The 23639-nt window shown below is 39.2% G+C and overlaps 1 protein-coding gene across 39 annotated transcripts; it reads right to left on the reverse strand.

The window, feature by feature from the left end:
- Window positions 1-3558: 3558 nt before the first annotated feature.
- znf740a (zinc finger protein 740a) lies at window positions 3559-23614 on the reverse strand. Of its 39 annotated transcripts, none has more exons than XM_034138990.1 (21): window positions 23354-23614; window positions 21060-21243; window positions 20686-20889; window positions 20119-20265; window positions 19334-19454; window positions 19006-19089; window positions 17162-17275; window positions 15611-15694; window positions 15084-15167; window positions 14511-14594; window positions 14079-14162; window positions 13262-13345; window positions 11593-11676; window positions 11153-11236; window positions 10709-10792; window positions 10240-10323; window positions 9405-9488; window positions 8878-8961; window positions 7529-7612; window positions 6994-7112; window positions 3559-6777 (listed from the first exon to the last, which is right to left on the reverse strand). In XM_034138990.1, the coding sequence occupies exons 2-21, from the start codon at window positions 21123-21125 to the stop codon at window positions 6604-6606; spliced, it is 2037 nt and encodes a 678-aa protein (XP_033994881.1). In that variant the 5' UTR covers window positions 21126-21243; window positions 23354-23614; the 3' UTR covers window positions 3559-6603. The 39 variants fall into 39 exon arrangements, with proteins under 39 accessions (XP_033994881.1, XP_033994922.1, XP_033994886.1 ...); XM_034138995.1 differs by having other exon boundaries at window positions 6581-6777; window positions 20707-20889; window positions 21081-21243; XM_034138991.1 differs by having other exon boundaries at window positions 6581-6777; window positions 21081-21243.
- Window positions 23615-23639: the final 25 nt, after the last annotated feature.

A 23639-nucleotide genomic window follows, 5' to 3' on the forward strand; every position in this document is an offset into this window, starting at 1 on the left:
CACTGGTGGCATTACAGCCAAACATAGGGTGTTTGTTTTTTGCCCAGACCCAGCCCATTTTATAACATTTAGAGACATCTCATGACAATTGTCAAATCAAAACATAAAGAATTCATGGTGTAATTTAATCAATGTTGTCTAGTGTATAATTACCTAAAATATACTGTCATTACTGCAGTGTTTCTCAAAGTGTCAAATCAAAACATAAAGAATTCATGGTGTAATTTAATCAATGTTGTCTAGTGTATAATTACCTAAAATATACTGTCATTACTGCAGTGTTTCTCAAAGTGGGGGGCGCGCCCCCTCTGGGGGGCGCAGAGGCATGACAGGGGGGCGCCAGAGACCAGGAGGAAACATTGAAAAGAGAATTGTTATGACGTCGGCATGACCGGCGGAAGTTACACTTATGAGGGCGCTGTACGACACAGGTGTGTAATGTACATTTTGAGGATGGAAGGTCAATAGGCGGCGTCAGGGCGGCACTAGGGGGTGCTGCAGGTACCCCTAGGATAGCCAGAGCACCTCCAAGAAATGTATGTCTTTTTTATTTTTATATTAGTGTGAAATTCATAATTTGAAAAATGATTGATTAGAAAATAATATGCTACAGTACAGTACAAGTACGTCTGGGTCTCTGTGTTTCATTCAAGCTCGGCTCTGTGTGTGTGTGGAACGAGCCATTTTCTGTGCGTGCGCGAGCGAGAGACAGAGAGAGAGCGCGCACTGGTACCGGAGATTGTTGTTGTTAGCATCTGGTGCTAGCTAGCTATGCTAACGGATATAAGGAGCTTTTTCAACAACAAGGTGGAGGGAGAACTCTCGCCTGTCAGACTGAGAGGCTCAGATAACCTCAGCTCAGTGAGGTAAAGGACTCTCTCAGTGTTTAGATTACCCACTGAGATTAGTTATCTCAGTGGGTCTCAAACGGTTTGGTCACGATTAATGTAAACAATTATTTCCGAGGCACACGTTTATATGATCATTATAGGTATAAAAAAATAAGAGAATAAATGAAAAACAGTTATGAAATACTATGACAGTAAAGCAAGAATACAGTTTAAAAGGGGAGTGATTTGTAAAATATCCATAAAGAAAAAGTTAATCTGTTTACAGTAATTTTGCTCTCAAAGTGGACCAGATTGATGCTTTTAACTTCAATATTTAAAAAAAAATCTTCCCGGGGGAGCATGCCCCCGGACCACCCTAGAGGATGTTAGGTCCACTCCCCACTTATAAAAATAGCACTTTACCCCTGCTTACACCTATATGCCTTGAGCTGATTATCGAGCCTTCATTGTAACAGTCGCGGGTACACTGTGTATTTGCGTGGGGATTGTTGCAGTACAAAATTCAACTGTAGCGACCGGTACATTAATGGGAAACCCTAAATGTTTGAGCACCCTCTATGAAACGTCAAGCTACCCCACAGCACCCCCAAAAGAAAATCTCTGGCGCCGCCACTGAGCCTGCAACCCCGTTTTGAAGAAATGTGCTGTGCAAAACAGGCTCATTGCAGCCACTAATGGCGCATTTCCACTGCAGGGCCTCGCACGGCCCAGTACGGTATAGTTAGGCCTTGGTAGGCCAGGCTCACTTTATGCTGCGTTTCCATTACAGTTTAGGGACTGGGGTAGTAACTATAGTAACGCAGTGTAGGCGGAGCCGTGAGGTCATCTTCAATGCGAAACACAAAACCAACATCAGCCGTTAGCTGTTAGCCCTCAGAGCTCACAGCTCCTCATATCTGTTCAGAAACTAGACAAAAGTTAAACAAGTACAAACCACAGACTGCCTGTGTCATGGCGAATACAGTCACTGGTTTATTTAGGTCTGTATAGGCCGTTGTTGTGAGTGGACGGTCGGAGCATATATTGCGTTAGATTAGCTGATCTCCATTCAGAAAACACGCATTTAAAAAGTTTTTTCGCCTGCCGTCTGTCTGCAGACTTATCAAAGCATTAATTCATGGTTTTTACTAACCGGTATCAGTATGTTGTTACTTCGGCATCATTTTTGAAACGTGTATTACAATTAAATCACGGTCAAATATGTTCATTTTGTTGTAGTTGCCAGCGATTCTCTCACTAGTTTAGCATACTCAGCCCGGTTGTTGGCCCGGAAAGAACCTCGATTTTGGAGAGCCAGAAAACTGTGGAAAAAGTACCCGCTAGCGGAACTACGCCTAGTGGAAACGCAACCAAAAACGGGCCGTGCACGGTACGCTTAAACCGCGCTCCGCGCTGTAGTGGAAATGCGTCATAATACTGTGATAAGACACACTTGTTTGCCAAATATCAGCATTTTCTTTCTTTTCATTATTTTGCACAGATTGCAAAGTGGCAAAGTATTATGATGTATTGTTCTAGCAAAGGGATTGCACAAATGTATTATGTATTTATTTTTTGAGCACACAGACTTATGGAGCATTGTTTTATTATCACTGTTCTAGCAAAGTGATTCTTTGGTCCCATGTCATGCTTTTCCGGTTATTACCCGTCCCCTTGTGTGTTATGACGGTTGTACTGCATGTAAACGGTCTGCAAAGTCATAAACCCTCAAAGTACACCCTGTAGCGAGTAAAACTCTAACACAGAAAAGACCTTTCTATGCTGCCCCAGAACGCCTCGTTGGAGATTTCTCTTTTTCTATTGTTTTCATCCTGGGTACAGTGACGTGCCCATACCCAAATGGACCCATTGGTCCAATCCGTGGAGCTCCTCACACACACACTCTCTCAGCGGCAAAACTGTGACGCGCTGGGGGGGGGCCTCTCAGCTTCCCGCGTCCATTTGCGATGTCTCGCTGTCTCGCAGATCCCACGCAGCAAGCAGGAAGGGAACCAAACACACTGTCCGCTCCTCGCAGCAGTGAGCCGCGCAACGTCCTGCCTACACGGCACCCAGACCCCACGCAGCATTCTCATCTGTTTGTCATTACTGGTGTCATTTTCTGGTTGCTAACGCCATTGTAACACATAATCACTGATGTTCCGCTGTAACGGTGGTAGACTCATCAGAACAGAGTGGGCGAGCTGACCAATCAGAGCACAGTGGGCTCACAGGGAGAGGGGGGGGGGGCAGGAGCTCCAACAAGCCATTTAGGACAGAGTGAATACACATACTATACAGAGATGCTGTATGAGAAACCAATTTGAGTTTGGAAAATTGCACAATATAAATCTATTCTAGTAGACCTCAACAATGGAATTATGATCAGTAGAAATGGCCATGTCATGGGACCTTTAATAAATGTTAACTTGGGCCATTACGTGACTATTTGTGTTGGGGGGGGCCCGACTTGTTTTTTTCTCCAAAGGGGGGCCTGACGGAAAAACTGGTTTACTGCATTACTGTGTCATGGGATAAATTATTTTCCATTTAGAGTTGTATCTAACGTCTAACCCTCGACCTGTTGAGAGGCCCTGGAAAACATGTGTGCTGTTTGGCCTGATGGTCTAAATAAGATGCAACATTTATTGTCTCCACTTTTATACTTAACTGTGAGAAACTAAAAACATCAAAATGAAGTCAACAAAGCCAGTAAGCATACAAAAGGTCCTTTACAAATTCTTTTATTTCAGCATAATAGTAAGAAGCCTCTCCTCTGATTTTCATATAGTTGAAACTAATTGGATCACAAGGGTACATATTAGTTAGCCCATTTTACAATAATCATTGTAACATCTTTTTAGGAAGTTATTCTTATGCACTCATTTTCCTACACAAAATAATCAATATCAAGATCCTGTCTTAACTGAGGACCATAACTCTGCATGCAAGACTAATAAAGAAAACAACTAATCTGTGATAGCTACTGTTATGCTGTTGTTCATCTAATACCATTATCAATATAATTTACTACAAATACCAGGGACTTCAATATGAGAAAGAAAACATTTTTCTTGTGGTACTACTGCCTATAATGTCAAAATGATCAAACATACTGGGCTCCCAACTGTACTGATCCAAAATGTTCTGTCCACCTTCTGTGTCAAGTTGAGGAGAAATAGGCTTTGTCTAAAACCTAAAATCTAGTACAGTCTGAAGGAAAAAATAACCATCTTTCTTTTTTGTCTTTTTTTTCCTTTTCACTCCAGTGTTTACAATTTCATCAGAATAAAAAAAGGTCCTTGAAACAATCATCAAAATGTGATGAGAACATCTCAGAGAAATAAATCCTCGGATCCGTCTGAAAAATTAAACCTCAATCTTATAAACAAATGATCTGAGACTCAAGGATTCTATTGCGTTTTAACAATGAGATTGAGACTAAAAACAATAAAAGACATAAAAAGATATTAACAAGTGATGTCAACTATGTACTGTTCTGCCCTTTAGCCATTTGAGTATGTGCTTGCACCAGCTGTATCTCCTCCACTGATTTGGAATAGTGTTTCCAGAGCAAATGAATGCATTTCTCAAACTTGGCCTCTTTGCTCATCAAAACATGTGAAATCCCATCTCTGTACACACTTAAACCATCGCACAACTTTGCCTTGATATCATTGACCACTTGAAAGAAACGTTTCCGATAATACTTGTTGTAAAATACCACTTAAATCAGTGATATTCGTCTTATTGTAACAAACATCTGTTCCTCCAGAGACCAGATAATGCACTCGGGGATTCCATCTCCACATTCACCGAAGCTTATCTGGACCTTGAAATAAAAAGGACAAAAAATTCTGTCCCCTGAAGGTAGCTGGGCTCTGAGACGTTGCTCTGGCAGTTGTGAAGACTTAACATGTCCGTCTCCCACACACACACACTGACATTACTGGCTTAAACATAACAGTTAGGACGATGCTAACGTTAGCCCATCAGTCACAGAAAGGATCAAGTTTGAGAAACTTCTTCAATAGGCGGCAAAGTGCCCACCCCCCCCCACACTCCGTTTAACTGCTCTCTGCTGTCTGACCGCCAAAGACTTTTACACAGTACGATCAAAGGTCATGATAGGTGAAAATAAATTGTTTGTTACAATATCATTTAGCACTACGATGATTACTTTGTGTATCCGCACTTACTTAAGGCTAAACCCAATGACATGACAGACATCCATTATTACACACCAACCACATAATATTTGGATAAAAAAGGCAATTGTTAGTGTGTAGCAGAGTCGAGCACGTGCTGATTCTGCCAGAGCGCTGCAGTGGGTCAGCTCTACCGACTTCTCACAAGGACTGTCAAACACTCGGGGGCTCCTTACATACTGTGTGTATCAGTAACAATGACCCAAAATATTAATCATCATCAAAAGACAACCTAGGTCGACAGGAGAACACATTAGTTTGTTTTAGCGCCACTGAAGCCGTCAACATTCTGTAACCATGGCGGCTTTAGGATTACAAAACTAAAACATACCATGATGAAGACTGGCTGTCTCTTCTTAGTTAATACATCTGATCCACAAAAATAAACAGCTGAGAAACAAGGCAAAAGAAAAGAAACAAAACACACTAAGGCCACAAGATTTTGTATACCCTCGCTGATCTCACATGAGAGTATCTGTACAGACAACATAATGGGACTTCAAGTGGCCAACCTGTGCTATTCAGAACAAGAATCTATAGACCGATCGAGCAGAGGCCTTCCTGTACGTACTGGGGATCTGCTTATATACTGTATATATATATATATACACACAGCTGAAAATATATACGGGGGCCATCATGGGCCCTTTCCCCGAGTCCTCAGCACGTCACACATGACACAGAACATGAGACACACAGGTGATAATCCTGGGACCCAGGCCTGCAGGCTGCACCTCTTCACCACTTCCTGGAAGTCCTGGTTTGATATTACTTTTGTTTTAAAAAACACTTAGTTACTCAGGTTTCCTTAGGATATCTCAGAAACAGAGGCAGAGGAGTGTTTGACCTCATTTCTTATGATCAGCTGGTTTTTTGGCCCATTTCGTGCACACACAAACATCCCTAATTTAGTCTCAAATTAAAATAAACATTTTCGATTTACACAAAACTATTATTAAAACTGTACCTCCCATGTTGATAAAGTCAGGAAAATCCTATTGTTCAGATCACATTCAGACCGATGCTTAGCACTCTGTTTGCTACATAGTGCAAACATAGCGCTCTCCTTGCTTTACCTGGAAGGAAAGTTCAGTTTTAATATTTAAACGACCAAAGTGACGATTCTTGTGTTTTACAAAATGGGCCACATGAAAATCAGAAAGAAGCTCAAATACTTTTCCTCAGCACCACGTCATCCCATTTTGTTGTTGCCAACACGTCTGGATAAACAATACCTACAGCCCTTCCCGAGTACCACCAAATGCAGATATATTTGAACAACGATAAAAACGTTTTTTTTTTTGCAAAAATCAAATAGATTAAGTACAAAACAGGACCACTGTTCATCACAGAAAAGTCTCGTCTTTAAAAAAACGGGGGGAGGAAAGGAAACACAGTAAAAAGTCAACAAAACAAAGACACAAAAGTCCCTCGATCATCAGTAATCCCAAGACTGGAGCTGCAGATGGGTCGGCGCTGGAGTGTGGCGTCACTCAGCGCAGAAGAAGAAACCCTGTGGCTCCTCCGCTCTCTGGCGTGGTTGTGGATGTGGGGAGGGTGGAATGTCAGACTGCCAGTCGGCCTGGAGGGGGGTGCAGGGGGCTCCAGGTCTGAGGGGCGGGGGGAGGCTCCTGGCCGTACGGGCGCGGTTCGCAGCACGGCTGGTTCTCCACTTTGGCTACGCCGCGACCCTGGCACAACCGCCGGTGCCGCAACAGCCTGTCTGTCCGTGAAAAGTTCTTCAAAACAGACAACATGGATATAGTTAGTTATTATACTAGTTAGTAGTTATTAGTTATTATTAAAGTAAATGTGTGTGGTAAATCTGTTTCAATAGGTATAAAGACCAAGAGAAAACAACATGACTGCATTTTGTAAACATCAAGAAATCTTTATATTTTATACATCCAAGATTTGACCCAATGAACTCATTTAAGGTGACATCTTGAGCATACCTGCTGGCACCGCTCACACTGGTAAGGCTTCTCCCCACTATGGACACGCTTGTGTCTCTCAAGGTGGTAGCGCTGGATAAACCTCATATCACACATGTCACAAGCAAATGGCTTCTCTCCTGAAATTGCACACAAATACACAGTCAATGAATCTATTTTAGCGCCCAGTAGCAACAAACTGGCTGCATTTTTCACTTACTAAACTTTAATTGCAAACTATATTTCCAACACTCATAAAAAGTTGGGGCAAAATGCCCTAATGGTAAATTTCAACAGTGTAGTTTCAGCATCTGAAAATGTATATTTTAAAAGGCCTCGTCATCAACTCATTATGTGTAGATCAAAGTGGAATTTTGTTGTTTTCATGGTCTAGATCTACGCAACATAGTGGCCCAAAAGCTGGGGCAAGTATTTTGAGGCTGGTTCAACATCCCATCAAATGACTTGACAATCCAAACTCGAGTTTGTTGTGACCCGTTGTGTTGGAGGCAGCAGAGCCTCGCTCAGTAGGGAGGGAACGGGAAGGAGCGCATACCCGTATGAGTGAGGCAGTGTCTCTCCAGGTGGTTACGCTGAATAAACCTCATGTCACACATGGAACAAGCATACGGCTTCACCCCTACACACACAGAGCAATATATTAGCCCTACCACCCACAAGTGCAACAAATACAACTTTCAAGCTGAAGCTAGCACGAGGACTAAAACACTGACAGATTATACCTCATCATTTATTAATGTAATGTGCATTTCCTCTTAAGTTTAATGAAATGTTCAGACATGCAATTATAAGCTGATTTGTGAATAGAGTCAAGTCAGTTTTTAACATAATGTAGGTGTTATAGAAAAGAACACAAAGATCTGAAATGAGTATGAATCATAAAATGTAATCACAGTTTTCTTGTCTTAATAAACATATGTTTCACTTGCCACCGCAACAATTACTATTTTATCTTCTCTCACCTAGAATCTATATAATCCATAATATAATGCCTACAACTTAACAGCAAAAACATTGTTACATCATTACCACCTATTTTGAGTTTGAACCTCTTATTACTGGATGTTAAGTTTCCTAAAGCCATCCTCTACATTCAAGTTTAAACTTTATCCCCGCAAAATGCTGTTTAAAGATTAATCTAATGAAAGACTTGCATTACGACTATCATAAATACACGAAGGCAGAATTAAAATAAGTTTAGATTCCAAGAACCCATCATAAGCATTTGTTTAGATGTATGCTTGTTGAGTACCGAGAGCGGGCTTTTGGCTACACAAATGTTTGAGAAATGACTATATAAGCACAAATGTGCTGGAAATTTGTTTTTCTAAAACACATTTGTGTTATTCTTTAATGAATTATTAATGAAGAATTACGCCAAGAATTGAAACGATGACTTAATAGGACTCTGAATTCACGAGTCAGAATCTGTAACTTTGAATTCTTGCTGAAAGGCAATATATTTAATCCTTTACATCAACTTTAAAGTCCCTGAATTCCTCTACAGTATTTCTGGTATACATAGTAAAAACTCAATTAAATTGCTAGTTAACAAATACAGGCCAGCAGGTTTTCTCTACAATGAACTGTATCTAAAAAGAAAATCTCAAATATTGTATCCCGATTGCATTAACACTATTGGCCGAGGATTCTATCGGAACATGAGGTTTTTGCTATACAACATAGCATTAAGTATAGGGAATGGGAGGAAAAGAGTAGATACTGGCAATTTTAACGTCCGATTAACAGAAACCAACTCAAACACCTACGTAAAAAACACGTTCTGACTACTATAATAACCGCACAGTAATGATCCCTCATATTAGCACTGAGTAGCAAACTGTGGCAACACAATGTGAGTCGGGCAGGTGCACGGACCCATACCCGTATGAGTGAGGCTGTGTCTCGCCAGGTGGTAACGCTGAACAAACCTCATGTCACACATGGTGCAAGCAAAAGGTTTCACACCTAAATGCAGAGCATCAATACGTTATTTTCAGGACTTTGAATTTGTTTTACAATCCATCAATCAGTGTTGAAATGTAGACATATAATTACAATTGATGGGTTGTTAACCACTTTTCACTTGCTATGGGAAATGTTCCTAAAAACAATGGAAGTTGAATTTAATTTTTTTTCTCCAAGCCAAATCAAAAACATCAAACTGTTGATTGAATTTTAAATCCACAACTAAAACACATCTCATGAGCTGATGATGTCACAGTCCTGTATTGAGGTACATGTAGGGATTTGATTTAATGTTGCATTTACAAACACAATTCAGGAAATCCTTGGTGAGAGAAAATGCACAACTAGTTACCTTTACAGAATAACACTAACTAGCTGACAGATAAAACATGTTGTGTTTACATCTAATCTCAGTGATATGGGTAAGGTGTGCGGGCGCATACCCAAATGAGTGAGGCTGTGTCTCGCCAGGTGGTAGCGCTGAAAAAACCTCTTGTCGCACATGGTGCAAGCATAAGGTTTCACACCTAAATGCAAAGTAGCAGTATTATTTTACTTTATCTCCAATTCCATTCCTTAGAATACATACCTAAGCTATTGGAGTTCAACAACACATTACCATATTCATGCAAAAACAAAAAGATAAGTCTAAAGTGTTCTTCATTTAGTACTCATAGTTCACACAACTGAAGTGACCAATGGAGCTAAATCACCAACACAATTTTATTCTTTCAACTGTATTGCAATCAGTGCCTTTATCTGTGTGTATCAAATGTTAATGGGTTATTGACTAAGGTAGGATTGAAATCATGCTAATAATTAACTGAGTATTTTTGCTTTACCATTGTCTTATAAAGCACATTTCTGTGAAAACAATGTAAAGCAATTGATCATGTTGACACTAGTGATCATGTGTATTGAAGCTGATAAGGTGATATTATTTTCTGAGAACTATTGTGACCAAACATGCAGTCGAGTTTTAAAAGCAGAGGATGGATCCAAATGTATCATTACTGTTGTTTTTTCAGCCTTTTTGGTTCATTTTAAATAAAAAGGCAGTACATTTTCTAGAAGGCCTCAATTATTATCATTGTAAGATATCAAAATCTACTGAGAGTAAAGATTACGGATATTTATCACAAATAATTTGCTTGAAAGTTTTACACAACAACTTTAGCTACCTCAATAAGACATCTGTATTGAAACTTTTCTGTAAACAATAAAGATGATTTAATAATTGCCTAGAAATGTGAGTCGGGCAGGTGCACTGACGCATACCCGTATGAGTGAGGCTGTGTCTCGCCAGGTGGTAACGCTGAACAAACCTCATGTCACACATGGTACAAGCAAAAGGTTTCACACCTAAACGCAGAGCATCATGGTATTATTTTCAGACTTTGTATCTCTTTGTGTTCACAATCCATCAATCAGGCAACATACTTTGATTATCTATTCAAAATTGATGGGTTGTTAACCACTTATTGAAAACGTTTTTGAATGTCTTTTTCATTAATTGATGTTTTTTCACAATGTGTGAACCAATTCTCAAATCCACAACTTAACACATCACATGAGCTGATGATGTTGCATGTCTTCTACACATTCACTTTTTACACACACATAATGTAGGGAAGGCAGAACATAGTTTTAGAGTAGTGATTGATACGTTAGATGGCTGACCCTCTATATAACATCAAGTCATGACAGTCTGATCTCAGTGATATGGGTAAGGTGTGCGGGCGCATACCCAAATGAGTGAGGCTGTGTCTCGCCAGGTGGTAGCGCTGAAAAAACCTCTTGTCGCACATGGTGCAAGCATAAGGTTTCACACCTAAATGCAAAGTAGCAGTATTATATTACTTTGCCTCACTTTCCAGTTCTTATTTCAGGAGTTAATATATACACTATTGGTTATTAACCACACAGTTGCCAATTCATGCAAAAAACAAACACTTCAAATAAATAATTCCTTAAAATGCTTTTATCCATCTGGTAGTGTTGTACTACACAGAAGAGCATTTGATTTATGGTTTTCCAGCTTAACTAATAATGCCTAACAACAACAGACCTTGTTCTAACTTCATATCCCTTCAATGGTACAGGCGTATGTCTGAAGTGAGCTAGGGAAATAAGAAATGTCCCGGCTGATTTCTAACAGTGAGTGTCATGGGCGCGGTGCACGGACCCATACCCGTATGAGTGAGGCTGTGTCTCGCCAGGTGGTAACGCTGAAAAAACTTCATGTCACACATGGTGCACGCATAAGGTTTCACACCTAAACGCAGAGCATCAAAATCATTATTTTTGTGTCTGCCAGCAGGAGAAAAAAGGATCTGTATTATTTATTATTGTGAACTATCCTATTGTATCATTTAAGTGAGTAACAATCTGGAAAAAATTGATATTTGTGGTTAATAACCAATGTCAATCCCTAAATTACTTACAAAAAGAAGGTACAATATGATTCTTGTTTTCAATTACAGAATTCCCTAACAACACATGAGATGATGATGTCATCTATTTGATATCACACTTGTATTATTGGTGTATAAATACAGATACACTAGATGAAGCATACAGGTGTTGCAGCATCCTAATCTTTTGACTTGGTTAAGATTGGCTGACGCATACCCATGTGAGTGAGGCTGTGTCTCGCCAGGTGGTAGCGCTGAAAAAACCTCTTGTCGCACATGGTGCAAGCGTACGGCTTCACCCCTACACACACAAAGTACCAACTTTAGCATCAAACACTCAACTGCCAAAAATAATCCACGTGAAACTTTACTAATTGCTTAGTAAAGTTTGGCTGCACTTATCAGCGCCCTTTTTACAATGGAAATTCCAGCACGCTCCAAAACTTCTCCAATTAGAAATTACATTTTGTTTAAGTTTAGGTGTAACTGCTCAAGGGGTAAGGCCAGAATGGGAAACAATGGGGGAAATTTACATTTTCTGTGTTGAATGCTGAATTAACTTTTAAACTTAAAAAACCCACGGGAGGGCCAGTTAATAACTGATGCAAAACCAGAGTCCCTTCTGGGCAGATTCAAACGATACCTGACACGATAGCAGGCTTTTCAGACGATGCCAATAGGTTTAGGTCAGAATTTAAATCATAACGCATACATACTGCCGGATAGTGTTTACTTGAATTTTAGTAACGCTGATTGCAGGGGTTAGACAATTTTAGGCAGTTGGCAAACAACTATGCATAATACATTTAGATTGGTCAACTGTTGCAAATCTTTACAGTGACCAAAACTGCTCTGAAAACCAACATACAAAACTAAACTTGCTTTTTAAGAAAGAAAAAATCAATTCAGTTTTACTGTAGCATTTAAAACTGTAATGTCTGTAATATCCTTGAATCAAACTTGTTCTAAAATATAACGAACAATTAAACTAAACTTATCAAAACAGAGAGATATGTTATTTCTTCATCATTACTTTGAATGTGAAATGACATAATGAAAAAGCTGCACATTTTTTATTTATTTTTTATAGGAAAAAAAGAAATCACTGTGCACTCGGCCAAATTTAAAAATAAGCCCCAATTCATTTCAACCCGAGCCTCCACACAATTTCCCCATCGCCCAACAGGCCACTCTTTAAATAAGAATTAGTTAAAAGTCTTTCATTACGGTTTCAAAATGAACAAGACTTCATAAATTCTTGAATAATTTCTAATGGGAGCGGCAGCTAGTCTGGTTCCAGGTTGTCTTCAGTAGCACAATCATCTGCAGGTGATGCACATGAAACTCTTATCTTTCACTTTTAAAATTCAAGATGTGAATGTTTTTGGACACATTTCGAACTTTCCCCACGTAGGTTTTACGTTTATTAATATTATAAATATGAAACCAGGGAATGGGAACGTTAAAACTTTGGATGGACTCTAATCACAAAAATAGTTTTTGATTTCTTAAAAAAGAGACAAGAGATGGTAATGTGCAGTGGTTTCTTTAAGGCTGAAAGAATGTCGGTGATGGAAACTATTTTTGGCTTGTAACTAAAAGAAACAGTAAACAGTTTGGGGTAAAAGGGCTGAAAATACTAAAAACCAAATAGTGTTGTAATTTTCCATCATGGTCATCATGTCATTTCATAAACAACGAATGCAAAGAGATATCTTTATGCAGCTACTTATGAAGCTCTTTGTAGATGCTGCGTGAAACATTAGCACTTGACAGAAAGCAATACAAACTCCAGTTTGAAGCGGCCATGTAAACACTGAGGTCGGGCACATGCATGACCAAAGTCAGGGAAAAACAGGGTCAAAGGTAAAGAAATGAGGACATACCTGTATGAGTAAGACTGTGCCGCTCCAGTTGGTAACGTTGTATAAACCGCATGTCACACATGGTGCAAGCATACGGCTTCACCCCTAAACAAAGCACAAGAAGGTTAGATGCATATCAAGGCAGTGAAGGTCATCAACACCAAGATCTAAGAACACATGAAATGCTTGACTTGTCCTATCACATGCTTTATTTCAGATAAATTCTGTCAAGAGACATTACACGGAAAACATTTTTAGAACCTGCAGACATCAAAAGTTAAGGTGCAGCATCAATAATTAAAAAAACTGGGTTTACACATTGGAGTTTAGACCAGCTTGAGCAATATTCAGTCATCCTACAAACTGGATGGTGGTAATAATAGCATTTCAACTTCAAACCCCAATTGTTAAACATGCATCATCTCAAGTCAAGCAAGACATTTGTGCATGAGCTATAATATCATGAGAAACAGAGACTTGTTTACCTGATAATTAATATTATTGATGTCTGCATTAAAACGTTTTTTAGTGTAATGTGCCTTTCGTTGGAGTTATAACAAAGTACTCAACAGTACACATGCAACAGAACCATAACAGTTTTTATCACAAAAGAAGGTAACTGACAGAGTCACTTTTTCCATGGACAGTTTTCCAACAAAGCCTAAAAATTCTATTAAACATTTTTTGGAAGGGGAAATTAATTTATGAACATGGAGAAATGATGCTACTGTATAAAAAGGGGTTGTCCATTTTTTTTGAATAATGTGTAGGTTTTTATATAAAAAGGTTTCATACTGAAAGGGGACAAATAATAATTGAACAAATAATTCAAGCATACCAGTATGAGTGAGGCTGTGTCTTGCCAAATGGTAACGCTGGAAGAACCTCATGTCACACATGGAGCAAGCGTACGGCTTCACCCCTAAACGCATACAGTACCAAACTTTAGAAAAGTGTTCTCGTGAACCATGTAAACACAATATGTCATCTTATATACACTAGTCATGGTTAAGTCATTACAAAGTCTCTATAATTTTCTTGGTAAACTAAACTGTGTACATACAAGACATGAAATGTGACCCGTCGACCCTTAAAGCAGTTAGCTAGGTAAAATGAGTACACCTAAAAGGAAATAGAATATCTACAAGTGCTTAAACTTTAACCTTTCATAGTTAAACATTTTAACAGGGTTTAACAGGGTGGTGATGTATACACAAGGGAAATACACCCCATAATAATGTTAAGTGAGAGGGATAAATAAAATGTATACCCGTATGGGTGAGAGTGTGTCTTGCCAGGTGGTATCTCTGGAAAAATCTCATGTCACACATGGAGCAAGCATATGGCTTCACCCCTGCACACACAGAGCAAAAATATTTGGTAATCACAATCAACTGAACAGGACACACTCACTTCTACCATGTATCCAGACATGCCCAAAGGCCCAGCATGATGCAACAGTAAAGTATTCGGCTAACATTTTCCTAATCTGTTAACGTGCGTGATAAGGGACCTGGATTAATTTATTTGTTGTTGTTGCTTAACTCAGTGCAGATGTTCAACATCGACATGCATTGCAATTTAGACTAGACAAGTCAAGGTGTAATTTGAAGGCACTGCAGTTGAGTACTAATGGAGTTAACTTGGGAAATGCCGTCTAACATGTAGCACTAAAGGGGTAAGACAAAAACTAAAATGCACTCCTCAAGCACGCCCAGTTGAAAGAGATTGATGCTAAAAACGTTTTGTTTGAACCTATATAAACAAAGGACAGATAAACTTCAATAAACTTCAATAAACTGGGTAATTGGGCTCTAATGTAGCAAGAAAGGGCGACCCATACCCGTGTGAGTGAGGCTGTGTCTTGCCAAGTGGTAGCGTTGGAAAAACCTCATGTCACACATGGAGCAAGCGTATGGCTTCACCCCTACACACATGAAAAGTATGTAAGTATAAACTAGAAACAGACAAAATATTAAAACACACAACCATCAACTCTTTCCTTTCAATGACTCTTCGAATGCAGCTACACATTATTCCATCACCCTATGTGTATTGGGACCACGAGTGGGTAGTTTCAGTCAACAAACTATCTAATGGCGCAGAACAATGTAGAGCATTTAGAAGGGAAAACATTATGTTGTGTACATTCAGGTGCCCAGTTTTATGTGCATGTATTTACATCAGAGCTAAAAGTGGTGGGTTTTATATTACTAATACATGTCTGGATACAACTTCATGTTTCTGAATATGTCAATAGTTTAAACTGGTAGTCATTCTAGGCACTTTAAATCTCTGTTTACACTGCTATGATTGGAAAAGTGACTTAAAACAATGCTACTTTATGAGCTATGGTGAGCGGACGCATACCAGTATGAGTGAGGCTGTGTCTTGCCAGATGGTAACGTTGGAAGAACCTCATGTCACACATGGAGCAAGCGTACGGCTTCACCCCTACATACACAAAGTATCAACAGATTAGCTAGGGCGCTCCTTAAGCATCAAAGGGAAGCATCATTGACAGACATGAAATCACTAGGACCCTGCAGACATTACACATTCCATCAAGCTTCATGCGAAGGGGTTTTACTTTCTAATTTAAACGTTTCTTCTGTTATGGGGGAGCATTTTTAATTTACCTGGATAACATCATAGAATAAAAAGCAAGCCAAGCAAGGTAAACAAGACATACAGCAAAGAAACATCTAAGACAGGGATCACACTGGCCAGCTGAAGCAGAAATGTCAGCACACTTCTCCACTTTTAAAGGTGTCGACAAAGTCTTATAAAATTGTGGTGAGCATGTGTGTTGCAACTTGAAATTGGTTAAGCGCCTATATAGTGCACGTTAATTTATTTTATGGTGAAATGACAGTGTTTGCTGATGATCTGCCTCAACTTTCAAAAGCTTCCAATCTGATCTCCGCCATAAATTAACAGCAGAAGCATCTGTATACGCAACTATACAATAAAACAATTAATTAAGAAAGCAAGACAACAGCAGCGAAGACACGTGAGTTGTGCAGCCATTTATCTGCTTGTAAAATAGGAGTGGACATCAAAGGACTATTCCCATAATATACCATGGCCAAAGTGAATCAGCTGTTACTGTTGTAAAATGTTAACTTGAAACAATCACATTTTTAATTTCTGGAAAAGCCAACAACCAGATTTGTTCAAACACTTGAGTGAGAAGGCCTCCTGTAAAATGTGTGTCTGCAGATATTACATCTGTCCTTAATACGTTGTGACCTATCAAACCCCCTCTTATACTGTGGCTTTGACCATGTCCTAACCATGATGGATACATCCGTGAAAAATATATATGGCATATACTGTATCTCAGTTAAAACATGAGACTATCAAAAGTTATCATTAGAACGTATGTACACTATGATAGATTACTTTATGGGTTCAGCTCTTATAGAACGATAAAGCACTGGTAATCTCAGAGCATAAACAAAAATAATATATTATTTTGTAAATATTCTTGGGCAGCAATGGTACATTAGGGATAATACACTTTGAGGTGTCCAGAGGAGCACTTTCAGATCATGGTAGGTGTTTGCTTACATTAACAAGCAGTTCTGTGTCAGGGAGGTGGTGGTTCAACCCTGTAGTAATTCAACTGTTGCTCTTTTAAACTGAAAAGATGTTCCTAAAATGTGTCCACCCAATCAAACAAAAGACTAAAGGTTTCTCATTTCAGAATACTTTGATATTTGAATCGTCCTATAGTTAGAACCCTTTAATAGGGGGTAATAAATAATGTTTTTATGTTAATGTAATACTACACGACTGTTGGGTAAACTCCTAAAGGGTTGTTTTGTGTCTTCACATTTGCTTCTACACTGTTTGTGTCATTGTATTGTTGTTTAGACTGTTGTTTGTGTTTAAGCTGATTGAAAAAAGTGTCTTAACTTGAACTGGGTACGGTAAAAGGACGCATACCCGTATGAGTGAGTCTGTGTCTCTCCAGGTGGTAACGCTGGAAAAACCTCATGTCACACATGGAACAAGCGTACGGTTTCACCCCTACACACACACAGAGCATACAAATATTAGCTATTCAGTGTATCAAATTTGTAAAAATGTGGAAAACAAAATGACAAAATGTATTATGTGGTTAACAGAAAGAACAGATGCAATGCTGCCAAAAAGAGCAACTGCTTAAATAATCTACTGGGATGAAATCATAAATATATACACTGTATGTTCATATGTTTACATTAACCATGATAACTGAGGGTATATTTGGTCAATATTGGGACATTTAATTTAGTGATTACTGGGGCAGTAGTCATTGACTTGACAAACAATTAAGTTGGAAGGTGACTTACCCAGAGTGCATACCTCTTAAACAATGGAAAACAAAGAATTTTGTGTGAAAGGCTGCAACGCAAAATAGGTACGATGCAAACGTTTTTAAACTTAAGTTACTTAACTCCTCAATGTTTATCTTGTATAATTGATTAAGAACATAGTCCTTTGATGTCCATGCAGCTATTTTAACTGACACAGTAACATTGAAAAAATAAATAAAACATAAATAAATAATGCATGTTTTATGAAGCCTGGGCTTTGAGGCGTTCACACACATACACTGAGGTCCACAAGTTCGAGTCCACTTTCAAGTCCACTATCAAAAAGTCTTGTTGAAACAATGTTTTTCTTTACGACATGACAATTACTACATAGTCAAAAGTCATTGTGGTGGTTAAAGAATACCATATGTTGACGTAGTGAATATGGCCGTCTATGTGTGGCTGCTGCTAACCTCGAGTTTCAACTGTAAAATACTTTCCGCTTGTCCGTTAACAGTCTTTCAGAGTTGTTTTGTTTTCAGAGTGGTTCTTTGGAGTAGAAAAAAAGATCACAGCACCAATCTTCCCTAACTGAAAGAGACTGCCTGCTGAAAAGATTCTATAAAGTTGAATTATTCAAACAAAGACATGACGGACTTTAAGATTAAGAGTATGCTTTGACGGAAGTGCTTTTCAAATGGTCGAACAGCAGAGCAGGCAGCAACAGCTAGGTGGCTTATAGCCTGGGTGGAGTCACTCTTTATATAAAGATCACAACACGTGAAGACCAGTATAATAAGTGGACATTTCTTCAGGACCTAACAGCATTTTCATAAACAAATAGCCTCCTTTTTGACTTTTGACAGTACAATTAAAGCCAAACAAAGTAAAAGTATCACAGTTGAAACAGGAACAACCATTGTTATACTGGCAGATTAACATTTGAATTAGCAATAAGAGTTTTTGATGGTGATAAGAGAGGCTAATTTCTCTCACAAGGCCAATAACGCTCAACCCCAACGAGCATTCTGGGGGAAAGTAGGAATGTGCCTCAAACATCTCAGTAATCTTCCAAAGTTGCAATAACATGATATTCTCAAATATCGCAAACATTTCTACAACTGATTCCAGTCAAATGAAATAATGGACCTTTCAAAAAGAGGATTTTTATATTTATGTTTCATAGATGTTAAAACAACAATTTTTAATAGTGGACTCAGGACTATTGGACCTCACTATATATCATAGCCTCCTATCATTTTTTCCTGGTGTTGGGGGACCAATATATATACGACAAAGACTGTGCTTTATATTTTGGGGTGAACAGATTTTGGGAGATGGCTTTGTTGGAAATTACTGTCCACAGACAAAATTACCCTGAGCATCTGTCCATTGATTCAAGTGACAGACTACAGATGTAGTCAGATAAATGTAATATGGGTACGGTTAAAGGACGCATACCCGTGTGAATGAGGCTGTGTCTCTCCAGGTGGTAACGCTGAATAAACCTCATGTCACAAACGGCACAAGCATACGGCTTCTCCCCTAAACCGAAGAGCACCAGTTTTAGTCAAAGTCCCCACAGATACCACCAATTAGCTGTGAGGCAAAAGCTTTTACCAAACAAGGTTTTTTAAGCAGGCCATTGCAAAACCTTACAGTAGCTGCACACTCTTCATTCCAATTCAAACTTTCAGGGCCTCTTTCAACAAATGATTAATGTAGTCAGGCATTAAAAAGCAGTTTTGGCTTAACTGTAAACTAGACTTGTTCCCAGCATGACCCATACCTGTATGAATGAGGATATGTCTCTTCAGGTGGTATCCACTCCTAAATGCTCCGTAACAGTGATCACAAATAAAGTTTTTCTGCACTTTGGACGCTGGACCATTCTCATCTCCACCTGTGCCCTAATGAGGACAGTAAGGATAATTGTTTAACATTTATGTCAAACAGCAGTTTCATACTGAATTAAAAACACAAGCAGATACTGTGCATTTCATCACAAACAGAAAATGGTACAATTTATCAAACATTCCCACCCACAGCTGGTCAGTACTTGATGATAATCTTTAACTGATTTCAGTAAACGTGGGGGCTTATGATTTCTAGAACTGTTTAAAGAGTGTCATTTTTCATGTAGATACTATTCTAAAAGCCCATTTATCTTTGATATGCACTAATGTTTTTTATTTCTACATGTATTTAACATTGTAATCGACAAATACCCCACAATCCCTTCCAATGGCCTAATGCCCTCATGTTACTGCTCCCCCTGTTATGCACACAACCGCAGTTATTGTGCTCCGCTTCACTCTGCTCCCCTCCCCCTCTTTCCTCTCTAGAGATCCTCCACCCCCTCAACATCTTCCCTGAACTCCTCCCCCCACCCCCACCACCACACAAACAAAATTTGCACACATGAAAGCTCCAAGCTAGGCGCTACTTGGAATGAAGTTAAATGCTTATCCAAAAACGTGTGCAAGCTGCTAACTTGCGCATTTTATGAAATGAGGAAAAATAAAAAAGTGCACTGCAGAGACCCTTCACTATTTAGCCACCACAGCCACTAACCTTCCCTCCCATTCCTTCTTGTTCTCTCACTTTGCAGGGCGTAACTGATTTCCTGTTCTTTTTTTTCTGCTGCATGTCCTCGTTGGCCCTCATCTCCTTCTCATCCAGCAGGCGGGGAGCTTGGAATTCACCTTCCTTCCGGATGAGCTACAGAGCCAGAAAAGATCAATTATTTCCTGATTTTAGGCCTTCAAACAAAAAACTGAATTTTTGAACACGACTTAAATAAAGCGATGCATGTAAATCTCAATTATTCTTTTTTTTTTTGTTTAATAGTGTGGGTTTTGTAAATGACAGAAAATATATCTAATGCTTTACCTGAAGGTGATTATATAAATTTGGATTTGTATCCTTAAAAAAAAGGTATGACATACACTCATAATCCAATGTTTAGGTAAGAACACTACCTAGTAGAGTTGAGCTTGTTTTGAAGTTGAACAACTCATCAAGAATGCATTCAGAGAGAAACTCCTCCCACACACAAAATCGCAATTTCACGAAGGCTACAAATCTACATTTTTCACAATATTAAAAGCATGGCATTTGACAGCCTAATTTCCACTCTACATTTCCGAAGTTGGTCCTAACCAGGGGAGGACAGCTCATTCCAGAGGGGAGGATCATATGGCTCTGTGGAGCACGGTCAGGTGCCTCTCTCTGCGGGAGTCCGTGGCCGAGTGGAGCCATCATTTTTTTGGGCGGAGCGGCCATGGAGCTGGCCTGCATCAGGGCCATGCTGGAGAGGACGGCCTCGCAGCCAAGCAGCCCCGCCTGCAGAGAAAATTAAGGAAAAGTTTACTAACCAAGTCACACTTTTAAAAGCTAGTCTGCAATACAAAAGCTTCTGCATCTAAGATAATATTGCAATGGCATTTGCCAAGCTAGTCATCAACGACAACATCCTGAGTGACATGATGGCAAGGAAAGGTATTTGTAATCACTTTGGTGTTCTCAAAACAAACCCATTTCATATGGTCGCGGACTGAGCTGCTGGGCAGATGTGACATTTCTGTGGTGTATGTGAGCGCAGGGACAGGGGTGGGGACAAGGTCATCCAGAGATCCGTCAGTCAGGATGGTCGGGCTGGTGGGAAGCCACACCCACCTCACTCATCTAGCATTAAAACTGAGGAAGAGGAGGATGCGGATGAAACAGACAAGCATTGATTTACAGCATCACTGGCTGTCTTAACCGTTTACAGATTCCATTAACTCCAATTAGGATGGTCAATTGCCCTAACCACATTTAAACACCATAAAATATAGACACACATAGATGTGTTGTATTCATACAAACAACTATGTAAGCACCTTTTGTTTAGTTTTTGTTCATAGAACTTAGTCAGTGCACTTGCCATTAAAAAAGCTTACCATAAACAGAGTTTACTGGTTGTAGTTGCAAATGTGTTATTTATGGTACACTACCCAAACAATAATACAACAATTTAATTGTTTTTTTATCCATTTAGTTAAATGGCTACCACTGATACAGATCTGTAGTTTGCATTGCAGCTAACTTAATACCACAGAGCATAGATGGAGGTTCTATGTATTAATTAAGTAGTATAAAAAGTCAATTCATACTTGTTTGTATGACATGAAGGAAAAACAAATTCAAACGTGAAGTCAGGAGGGGGCTGTACAGAAATGTAGGATAAGGGAAGAATTTAGAGGAGAATAATTCTAAAGTGCATCCAAATTATAAAACACATTACATTAATACAGAACATTCACATTTAACAAAAACACAAAACAATGTTATACTGTAAAACCTGGAGATGTTTAAAACTGACTAGTGTCAATAAACCCAAAACCTTGAATGGTTGAAGACTCACATTAAAATGTTTCAACATGTTGGGGTGGAAAGGAGGGTTCATTAGCACCCTTTCCCGATATAACAATGTATGTGAATCAAAGGTCTCAATTGGTTTCAGTTGATTTGACTTTGAGTTTATTATTTGGGTTATTTATCTATCTAGATTACATTTAGGTGAAATCCTAAATATTAAAACACAGCTTTTAAAGCGTAAAGCATATTCCAGCTATAATGTAGATAAGAGTTAAATAAGAGTCCTCATTCCTAAAAAAAATACGTACATCTTTTATCCCGTACAATACACCTTTGTAAGCACGACTTTCCTAATACAGTTTAGCTTAATGGGAACGTTTCTGAAAGAATAAGCCGAGACAAAAACCAAGAAAAAAGACTGGTTGCAATTCTACATTTATAGTGAAAAGGGAGTGCAAAAGCTAACATTTAACAAATGCAGTAAATATAACGTTATGTATGTATGCAAGCAAATAATGCAATCGCTCTGCACCTTTGCTAATCTAGTACATTAAGACTTATATTTTGCCATGGGGCTTTAACAATTATCGTTATATGTTAAGAGGAGGCCATTAATTCACCAACAGAAACATGGCTGTATCTTGTTATGACTTTTCAAGGTTCGTTCCAACTGTGGCAACACGTTAATGTGTGTGCTATCATATTGCTAAAAAGAGGCAGATATATACTTTGAAGACACAGTGCTTTCGCCATTAGCGTTGGTTAGCTAGCTAACGCTGCGAGGAAAATAGACAGCTAGCGTAGAGCTAACAGTGGCTAACCCAAATTAAAATACATCTTAGCCACGTCGTACAGTTTTATTGTTTTGGCTGCTGTTTAGTTAGTTGCAAGCGGAAGAAATGCCATAATCATAACAATGTTGGTTTTAAAATGTACATGTCATTCATCAACACTGGGTGAGCTGGCCTGCGCATTACCAGCCAAACCTAACGTTAGTTTTGCTGATGTTGAACAAGCTGGCTAACATCGGCTAGCCAAAAGCTAGCTGCTCGCTGGCGCTCTCGCCCACTGAAATGTTAGAAACCGAACATTTATTAGCCCAACTGCTCATTTGTTTTACACGGTAGCTTCAAGGGAGTATCTATTTTGCAGACTGGACTGATGCATCGTTTCATTAAGAGGATACTTTAAGAAACAAGCTCAACTGGTTAAGACAAGATTGAGCGATAAAGACATTCGTGATGGCCGTCGTTGCTAGTGCCTCCCCCTCCCGATGATTAAGCTAGCGTTTGTTAGCGAGCTAGCAATGGCCAACATTGACGCTCTAATATAAAGTAAATCCCATTGCGACCATCTCCAAGCATGACTGCTTGCAAATAAAATTGCACACCATGGAATGCACGGTTAAAATGTAACCATCGAAGATGATAAAGAGATTTGTATCTACCTTTCAGCTTCACTCGCCCGACGTTTTCACGACCGTCTAGTTTACAAACACAGGAAACGCCACAGGATGTTCCCCTCTCCCCCACACAGCAGATCCTCAAGCGAACAGAAAAGGGGCATCTTCGTCTTCCAGCTCCCAGTGAACACAGAGCGATGGCAGAAAATGCGAAGAGAATCAGTTTTTTAATCCATTATTTTTGTGAAGATTGTACGCCTTCATTGGTTGTGGTGTTGAGAACGGCTTGTCTCAGACTGTAGCAGATGCAGACGACGACTGAAAAGATGAA

Source organism: Trematomus bernacchii, unplaced genomic scaffold (assembly GCF_902827165.1).
Source record: "Trematomus bernacchii unplaced genomic scaffold, fTreBer1.1, whole genome shotgun sequence".
Lineage (NCBI taxonomy): Eukaryota > Metazoa > Chordata > Actinopteri > Perciformes > Nototheniidae > Trematomus > Trematomus bernacchii.

Excerpts from the sequence above, each read along its gene's own strand:
- znf740a (XM_034138990.1), bottom strand. The coding sequence starts at position 21,125 with ATGTCACATCTGCCCAGCAGCTCAGTCCGCGACCATATGAAATGGGTT. Across the intron at positions 20,890-21,059 it reads TTTGTTTTGAGAACACCAAA|GCGGGGCTGCTTGGCTGCGA; the intron begins GTGATTACAAAT and ends TTTTCTCTGCAG. Across the intron at positions 7,113-7,528 it reads ACACTGCCTCACTCATACGG|GAGAGAAGCCATTTGCTTGT; the intron begins GTATGCGCTCCT and ends GTGCAATTTCAG.